Source organism: Populus alba, chromosome 1, assembly GCF_005239225.2.
Source record: "Populus alba chromosome 1, ASM523922v2, whole genome shotgun sequence".
NCBI classification, from domain to species: Eukaryota; Viridiplantae; Streptophyta; class Magnoliopsida; order Malpighiales; family Salicaceae; genus Populus; species Populus alba.
The window spans coordinates 7,324,165-7,334,077 of NC_133284.1; the positions used below are offsets into that span (position 1 = coordinate 7,324,165).

The 9,913-nt window shown below is 31.1% G+C and overlaps 1 protein-coding gene across 3 annotated transcripts; it reads right to left on the minus strand.

The window, feature by feature from the left end:
- Positions 1 to 1,459: 1,459 nt before the first annotated feature.
- Positions 1,460 to 7,526, minus strand: LOC118036802 (uncharacterized). Of its 3 annotated transcripts, XM_035042638.2 has the most exons (9): positions 7,368 to 7,526; positions 7,002 to 7,185; positions 5,353 to 5,408; positions 4,851 to 4,904; positions 4,622 to 4,723; positions 3,797 to 3,933; positions 3,492 to 3,689; positions 2,586 to 2,815; positions 1,460 to 1,734 (listed from the first exon to the last, which is right to left on the minus strand). In XM_035042638.2, the coding sequence occupies exons 3-8, from the start codon at positions 5,393 to 5,395 to the stop codon at positions 2,600 to 2,602; spliced, it is 750 nt and encodes a 249-aa protein (XP_034898529.1). In that variant the 5' UTR covers positions 5,396 to 5,408; positions 7,002 to 7,185; positions 7,368 to 7,526; the 3' UTR covers positions 1,460 to 1,734; positions 2,586 to 2,599. The 3 variants fall into 3 exon arrangements, with proteins under 3 accessions (XP_034898529.1, XP_034898530.1, XP_034898532.1); XM_035042639.2 differs by lacking the exons at positions 7,002 to 7,185; positions 7,368 to 7,526 and adding an exon at positions 5,536 to 5,920; XM_035042641.2 differs by lacking the exons at positions 5,353 to 5,408; positions 7,002 to 7,185; positions 7,368 to 7,526 and adding an exon at positions 5,002 to 5,020.
- Between the last annotated feature and the right edge of the window lie 2,387 nt (positions 7,527 to 9,913).

The following is a 9,913-nucleotide window of genomic DNA, read 5'->3' on the forward strand; positions in this document are numbered from 1 at the left end:
TTTGTAATGTTTTTTTAGTTTGTCTTCTATTAAATTATCTCATTTGCATGATTTAAGTTGTAGAGTTTTGATGATTTACATGTTTTGCTAGATGCTTTTTTATCTTTTTTTTTATGTTTAATTTGTTTGGAGTTAAATTTTATTTTTTTTAATTTTTTTTTTAATTGGATTATAGTAGTTTTATAACCAAATTTGCATTTTTGCCATTCTGACTTATGTTATTATTATTATTATTTTTCACATTTAACTGAGAGGAATATTAGCTTCATCAATTTTATTTTGTTTTGGTAACTTTTTTTTTTTTTTTAAGGTTCCCGTGATATTTTTTAAAACAAAAGGTAAATGAGGGGAGTTGATACACTGACTCTTTTATATGTACTAGTTTTCAACTCATACTACACTGCGGATTAAATAAAAAAAAATTTGAAACTAAATTAAAATATTTAGATCATGAAGAATTTTTTTGAAATTATTATTAAACCCAAATCCATTATATCAATTTTAAAAGCACCTGACTTGATTGATTGACTAGCCTATATTTCAATTAAACTATATAAAAATTGTTTTAATATAATTTAAATCTAAAAATAAATTAGATAATTAATAAAAAATCTTAAGATAATATTTTTTTTAATGTTAAAATTACAATATATCAATTACCCGGGCTTCACAACTTAACTTATGTCACTAATCATGCACTACATTGGGTTTAACAATATATTTTTTTTAAAATATTTTTATTTAATCATATAACAATAAAAATATATAACCATAAAAATAAGTATCAATCAAATACTAGAATGCTTATTTGAGATTAAAATAATCTTATAAAAAGTAAAGTGAAACAAATTATGAATACCAATTCAAAATAAATCAAATGTTAAATGATAAAACTGATAAAAAAAAAAAAAAATTATTCAACTAATAAGAAAAAATTTGAAGATGGAATTAAAAAAATAAACTATTTGATATTGATATTAAACGCAATCCAAATATGTCAATTTTAAAATCTTTCGAATTTAACCTTTTTGCCTAACCCAGGTTTATAATTAACTTGCATAGAAGTTGACAGGTGAACTAGCTAAATTGGTAGGTTCAAAAGCATAATGAACGATTAGTAAAAACATGATTTGACTTTTTAGAAAAAAATTCAAGCATGATTTAAAATATTGAGACGGTGATATATTACATTAATCTAGGTTTTGCAACTTAACTTCAAAAACTCGTGTTTTAGATCATAGATTTTATTAAATTTAATAACTTTATTTTTTAAATTATTTTTATTTTATTGATATGATTAAAAAATTTATGCTTGTAAAAATTAAATGTTAACTAAATATTAGAATGTTTGTTAAAACCATAATAACATCATAGAAAGTAAATAAAAATAAATTATAATAATGAATTCAAGATTAATAAAATAATGAATGATTAAATTGAAAGAAAAAATTTAAAAAGTAAATTTTTTCAAAGAAAAAATAAACTTTATTGTTCATATAAAGTATAAAGCTTTATAAAATTCAGTTCTTTAGCAGAGTAGTCGTAATATATATGATAATCCTAGTACATATAAGTTTAGTGATAAAGTCTTCGCCATTTAAAGAACAAACCAAGAGTTTGACCTTTCAAATTCCCAACTCAAAGAACAAAGCAAAAAATCCCAGGCGCTATAATGCTCTCATTAACTTCCTTTGCATTCAAATCCACCACCGCACCACGTCTGCAACCACCAGCCTGCAATTATCAAATGAGAGCTTGTTCAATATTCCCATTAAGAAATTCAAAAATAGGAAAAAAAAAAACAAAAACATAATTTTATTAGTTGCAACAGTACTGTTATGAGAAAAATATATATAACCAGAGAGCAACCTTTTTTTTTTTTTTTAATTGATGTTATACAAGGAGGGGGTTATCATACCTTTAATCCCATCCCTGGACATAAGCCCATGTCTGTCCACAGGGGATCTTGTATGGGTCAATTTATCGCTTCAAATTAATTACTTAATATAGTTATTTGAAGACACAACGATCATAATTCACATTTATAAAGTAACAAAATAAGCTATACTATATAGGCATAATTCACAGGGGATCTTGTATTTTTCTCTTTTAAAATAAAACAAATTACATTTTTTTTAAATTATAATTCACAATTATAATAATTGCGGTGCAATTAATTAAACTATAAAATGATAAGTTAAATCTTTATGAAACAATAAGTAAATGTGAAAATAAATTTTTTTTGTTCCCAGTAGAAATTCCTAGTGGACAAGATTTAATACAAAAATCGCGTTGAAACAATATATAATTAAACCTATTAAAAAAGGAAAATGATTTATAAATAAATCTTTCATATTAAATTTCATACAAATAGATGCATCAACATATAAATACTTAAATATGAATTGTATAAATTTTAAGTGATCGACATCCTTAAAAAAAAAAAAAATTATAACATGTGTTTGTATAAAAGTCTTATATGATTTGTTTGTATAACATTACTTACAAAAATAACATTCAGGCACGAATTTAGATGATTATATTATTATTATTATTATTATTATTCAGCAACATCAAATGGGTACCTTATCATTCTCATTTATGGTTCATCATCCACGTCCTTTTTCATCTTTGCGCATAGAGCATCGATTACTAGCTGGCGGGCGCTATTTTCACCCTCTAGTTGTGCGATTCTTGCGTGAAGCTGGATTGTATTTAAGCTGTCAGGATTCTTCATTTGTTTAGCCAGCAAATCAATCGTACATTTTAGCCGTTTATTTTCACGTTGGATCTCCATATTATATTTCGACTCAGCCTGCATGAAAGCAAAGGAGATAGAGGGGCAATAAGTACATAAAATAATACAAATAATCAATATTCAAACTATACTTCTACTAATACTGAGAGATTTTCTTCTTCTTATTATTACTATAAAAGAGGAATTCGAATGTAAAACCTCGTGAGAAAAATGAAAGATATTGATGTATAGGTCATTCAATTCCCATTGAATTATTCCATAAGCAATGATAATGCAAAATTATTGTATATTACTAATGGTGCACGAGTTTTGCACCCATCAAAGCAATTCATAGAGATTGCCAGATCATATGTATTTTCTGTACAAGCCACTTGCTATGAGGTTAATTTTAGTGAATTGGCGTCAGCTAATAAAATTCAATGTGACACAGCAGAATGCAGAATTTAGAAAAGCTTAACACCTAAAACAAAATCTCATAAAAAAACTACCATGTGAAGATAACCTAGAATGAAAACCCAAATGAAATAGGATAATAAAAGTAAACAAGTAATAAGAGAGATGCTGAATGACTTTAAGAGGTATTTTTGTTTTGCTGTTAAGATTTTCAGAAATAATTAGTAGATTATTTTCAACAAGAACTTTGGTATTTTGATTGAGATTGGTTCATGCGTAAGCAGTGCTTTCATGAAATAACGCTGACTGGTAAGATGAAGTGGAAAGATAGAAAGCTCACCAGTGCCCTGGAAATCTCCGTTACAGTAGTAGATAGTCCGTCGTGCTTGCCCTTCAACTGGTGAACATCTCTTTTGCCTTGTTTCAAAGCTTTTTCCATCCAATCTCCCTCCTTCTTCAAGGAGGCATTTTCTTTCTCCAAATGTTCGTTTCTTTCCATCAGCACATCCACCTTTCTCTTGAGGTCTTTCGTCTCTTGCTGGAAAATAAATGATAGAAGAGAATAAACTAATCAGAAGAGACAACAAAAGAAAATCATAGGAATGTACAGAGTTATATACAGACAGATAATTGGTACAACACCACCTTCTTTTTTTCACGATATTTCAGGTCACTACGTTGTCTAGCCAACTTTTTAGGATCCTTTGAAGACGGAGACCTTCCAGCTGGTTGTTCTAGGGCTGCTTGATGATTCACGGACATGTTGTTCATATTCACCATCCCTGCGGTTTCCAACATGATCATGTTTCTTTAAGTTTCAAAAATCTAGAAGAAAGAAAAAAACTTGAAAAAAAAAACAAACCATGGAGATTAGAATTTGCTGAATAAATGAGTAATAAATTCTTGCAAGACCACTTCCTATTTTCCAGTCAGCCTGCGATAAGATAGATCTATTGCATACATGTGTGTGTGTGTGTTAACGAATTTGTTAGAATTTAATTAGAGTTTATGATAAAAGTGACATTCAAACATGAAAGCTGACCTTTAGTATCACTAAACAACAAGCCCATAGGTAAACGGTGATCTAAATTTCTCTTTAATTTTTTCGACAGTCATATCAAACCAAGTTCTTCATCAATTAAGACAAATTATTTTCTATAGATGATTTTAAATACACTCCCTACATGACTTAGACACTTGTAATGTTCAAAATCCATAGCTTCTATTGGAGCCGACTTGTCTTGATGCTTTAATTCAGGGTGAAGTGCATGACAATTAGTACCAGTTGGGACAACATGGGACTTCGGTCTGGCTGTGTTTCAAATTTGTGAGAAACAAAACCCACAGTTAAAAGCAACAGTTACATATATATGAGTTTGTAGAGAAACATAAAAATAAAATAAAAACCAGATAAAGCTCCAGGTCATAAGCAGTACGTATTTCAGATATCAAACATGTGAAGATCCTTACATTGGTTTGGTATTTCTGTCTGCTGCTGGTGTCGTTGGTGATCTGCCAATCCGTATTTCGGTTCATGGCTACCAGTCCCAATACCATACATGTTTTCTCCAACTACGTACAAAGTTCGATGAACAAATTCAATTAATGCATGCTTTCAGACTTTTTTTAAAGTAACATATATATATAAAACAGTAGTTCAAGTCGTTAGCTTATGATTGTAATGCATTAACATTCATACTTCCTGGCACAGCGACCTGGCTACGAAACAGCGGATTCATCGATGGGTGTATTACTACAAAAAAAAAAAAGAGGAAAAAAGTTAATTTTCTTAGAAAGTTGAGTACATATTAGATTAGATTACCAGAGATTGGAAGGTCAAAATCATACACCTTAAAGGGGTAAAAGAAATCCTTAAACACTAAATCTCACTCGATTTAACTTCAGCCAATATAATTTAATAGGTTTTCTGTTTCTCAGAACAAAAAAGCAGGGATTAAATTTGATTTTTTCTCTTCTGAGATCTCTCTCACTTCTCTGAAACATGAAATGAAAAGAACTAAATGAAAAAGAAAACGAAAAAAGATAGATAGAATAAGATATATACTATATATAGGATGAGAAAATGAACAAAGTGGGTTGACTTAAGATAAAGGATCCCGGCCAGATTCTTCAAAATATGGCTTATAAGGAAGGTATATATTCTCCCACATATAATAGAAGATCCAATCAACTGAACTTACTCTCAGCATCAGATAAATCAAAGTAGCGCATATCAGAATCCATTCTTCACTATAATCTGCAGAATAGTGGAAATAAGACTGATGAGACTCCACAATTTTATTTTACATCCATAAAACGAAAAGAAAATTTTCTTGTTTTGGTTGATCAGAACCAAATGCATATGCAGAAAGGTTAGAGAATACCGGGATAATAAAGCTAGCGGCTTAACGATGCTCGTAAAGCTGAGGAACCCAACTTAAGAGCTTAGAGAGAATGCAAAACTAATCCCATTGCCATAGAAGGTTCAATTTATGCAAAGCTCAAGTGTGAGAAAATTTGCCAATCGTCCGAAAGCAAGCGAAACCACCCGAAAGCAAGCGAAATCGCGCTGCTATAAAGTTGCTCTCCAGAAAAATGGAATAGAATAATATTATTTTAATCGAAGCCAATGTTTTCATAGTTTGTGGTTGAATATGATTGATTGTTTCTGATTTGAAAGCAACGTTGTCCAGGAAAATAAATCCAAGTGGCGTTCTCCCATTCATGGAAAGATTTTTATGGTGGGCCATCCTATCGTGTTTTATTTTGAGCCGTCGTTCGGTCGCTGGTGCTTTTTTAGTCGTGGTCAATCTTCTATGCTTATGTCACAGAGCTAATATTTTAAGATAATATTTTTTATTTTTAATATAATATATCAAAAAAATAATATGAAGATATCAAAAAAATAAAAATTAAAAAAAAAAAAAAAAAAAAAATTTTTTTTTTTCTAAAACGCAAAACAAATATCGTCATGGCAGGATAACTTTGACAACAATATCGAGGGTCACAAAAACTGATTTTAAGAAATAAATGCTCAAGAAAATGAGTGGAATATTAACTTGAGGTCTAACCGTTGACTAAGCAATGCTTCAATCGTTAAAGAGCTAAATAAAGAAATTTCAACTATAAATGTCCCACGTAAAGACAACTTTTCTTAGAAATATATATTTTCTTTGTGTACTTTTGCTAGTCAATAATATATGATTTGCAATATGCTCCAAATAATCCAACCATCAAACTTCTTTATATATAAATTAAAGCAATATCCTTCGGAATAATCCTGAAATGGTTCCCAGTTAGCAAACAATTGGGTGCTTGCAGTCTTCGGAATATCCTATCCGCTTTAGCCTATATTCTGTGTATGAGAGGGGGGAAAACAAAGGAACTGAAATTCGAGTCCAGAGGATATAGGGAATCATTGTCTGCCGGCAAAAACTTTAACTGCTTAAGGTCTAAGTTTGATGGGTAAAAAATAGGCCTAAATGCACTGAGGGTCTTGGCTTGGTGGTGGAAGGAGCTTTCCGCAGTTTCACCCACAGGGTATTCAGTGGGCCGCATGATTGTTAGGAATAGTATCTGACATGAAAATGTTTAATTAATTATGAACTGACATGAAAATAAGAATGCATTAAAATTAAATGTTTAAATTAGTGGATCTTACAAGTAGCCGATGATTATGAGATAGTATTTACTTAATATATAGTAATTTCACATGTATAATTAATTTGGGAAGTTTTGATCGGCTATATTTACTTAATGTACATATTAATATTATATAAAAGGAAGGAGGAGGAGGAGAGAGTGGTGTGATGGGACCTAAATTAATGTACATGTTCGATTAGAGCTGTACCTCTCAATTTCACTGTATATCATCGGAGCAAGAGCTCGTTTTGAGCTATATCCATCTTGTTTCCATTTTCTAAAATCACAAACTCGCGTCCATATGTTGTTTCTTCTCTTAGCTTGCACCTTGTCATACAAAATGACATTTTCGCCTGCCCCTGCCAGGAGTTGCATCCTTTGTTTCCAAGAACCTGTGATGGGAATAATAACGACCGACGGAGGTTAGCTCGGAAAACAGGCCGGTATTAACCAGCACAACTCTCCAAGTAGTAGCTTATATATATATATATATATATATATATATATATATATATATTTCTCCTCCATTATTTTCCAGAGAAATCAAAAGAGCTGCAGGAATATGACAACTTACAGATATCATCGATAGAACGCTTTCGGAATGAGCTCCTATCCGGCCGGCCTCTTGATTATCATCAGCATTCTAGTTTACAGATGTTGTATAAACACTCAACAATAAGAAATATAGCAAGACATCAAGGCATATTCCTGATATATCATCTGTAGGTATTCTGATTAAAGAATTATTGACGAAGACTTCATATATATAATAATTAAATTGACGAAGACTTCGTAAGCAAATGAACTTCATTTAATAATTAAATTGACGAAGACTTCGCAAGCAAATGAACTTCATATAATAATTAAATTGACGAAGACTTCGTAAGTAAATGATACAAACAGCGAGATACATATTAACCCCAAAAATTTAATTGACCAAGACTCTGTCTGGCATGAGGAAATGATTGGCGAAGACTTGCTTTTAAAAACTACATTTCTCGGCGGGTCCGCCACACGTGACTAAAATAACCAAGGCCGATTTTCCTAGAGCTAGCAGGGTCAGGAAAGGCCGAAGCCAAGAATAATAATAACACTGTAACAAAAAAAAAAAAAAACAATGTGGAATCATAAGGTATTTCTCATATGTTGTTCACCCACTCAGGCAGCAGTGAGGTGTTATATATATATATTATATATCATAATAATCATCTATGAATACTATATTTATTTAAAAGGGAATAATACATGACAAACATCTCTGATAATCTCTTCAACGTAGATAAACCTAAGAAAGGCAAAATCCAAGGACAAGGAAGAGCATCAAATTACGAGTTCTCCGTTAAACATGCATCATCTCCATCCTAGCTGCATGCATGTAGAATCAGCAGCACCTCCAAGTACTTCTAGTCTACTGTAAAGAAGGTCACCTTCTCTTATAAAAAAGGTACAATAGACATTTTTGGTCCGGATAAGGAGCAAACACACAAATACCTTCTAGACTACGAGCAAACACACAAATACCGTAATTGTATTTTGATCTCTAAAGTTTATAGCTATGCATCCAATCAAAACTATAACTCTCTTCCTATCACTTTTTTTTTAAAAAAATTAATACATTCTAAAAAAAATTGATTTACCAAGAAATATATACAGTAAACAAACTGACACAGACAAAAACAACTCAAGAAAAACAACAAGCACAAGAATATAGAAATATTCTGAAAAATAGATTACAAAATATCCTATACATAGGGTGGATTTTGAACAAGAAGAAATCAAGGTTCAAAGTTGACAAAAAAACCAGCCGCTACCCCTGTTTTTTTCACCAACCAACCTTTCCTCTCTTCCTCCACTGCTACTGCATTCACTTCACCCATGTTGTGACCAACAACAACCTAGCACCTTGCAACCACATTTCCTTGCTGGCGATAGGAACTACCACCATTAATCTCTTCTTCTTCCTCTTCGCCGCAGGTTATTCCTCCTTAAGCAACTAACAGTAGCCACCAACTCCTTCACCAACACCGCCGCCAACCTCAAGTCACCCTCCTGATACGACCAGCCAGCTACTTTCCCTGCATCAGATAACTTCTCTTCTCCTCCCTGCCATAATGCCAACCATTGCATATAGAAAGCAAAATAATTAACATGGTCACTAGGTTAGGTCAATGACCATATGGGTTTGGGCTGGATCCATTTCAGCCTAGCCCAGATGGCTACGTCGAGTCCAACTCAAAGGTAATAAAAAAAGAGAGAGAAAAAAAAGATGTTGGGATGACAATCGGCCCAACCCGATTGAGTCGGGCTGGACCTGTTTCAGCCAAGCCCAATAAATTTAATAATAATAATAATAATATATATTAAAATATAAAAAATAAAATTTTCAAATGGTATTTTAAAAAATATTTATGGGTCCCTTATATGTTTTTTCAATAATTTCGTATAATATTGAGCTGTAGACTTATAATGTAAGATAAGGATCCTGTAATAAAAAATATTCAGTTTTCTCTTAAACTTAAAAAATAAATCTAAAAAAAATAAATTTCCTCATTTAAAAAAACAAAAAAAAATATGTTTTGTTTTCATGCATATGGTCAAATCCTAAAAGTTTTTCATCCATATTTTCAAAAAACTGTAAAATCTCATTTTTATTATGTTTTGAAAATGCAAAATATATATTGTAATCAACTTATGATTATCCTTTAAGGTTTTTTCAAAATAAAAAATTCCCTCATGGCCATTATTTTTTTATTCAAAACGTTAGGAATTAATTATATTTAGAAAATACATGCGATGCTAAAATTTAGATTTTAGAATAGTTAAGATTTAACCCAATGAGGTTAAAACTTCCTCGTGAACGGAGATCTGCCTTGAACCTTAGACGAGATCAATGGATAGAAACATGACCTAAAAAACAATTAAACAACCATGCAGCTTATCTTAGGTTGGGTGCCTGGGAATGATGTGTTTTCCCCTTATTTAACTAATTTCTTACCCAGACTCTCGTAAACTACAAGTTTTCTAATAACCATAATACTAGGTGGCAACTCATAAACTTTATAATCATAACTTTATGATTATATCCAAAACTCCTTTTTAAACACACATCTCAGGAGACAG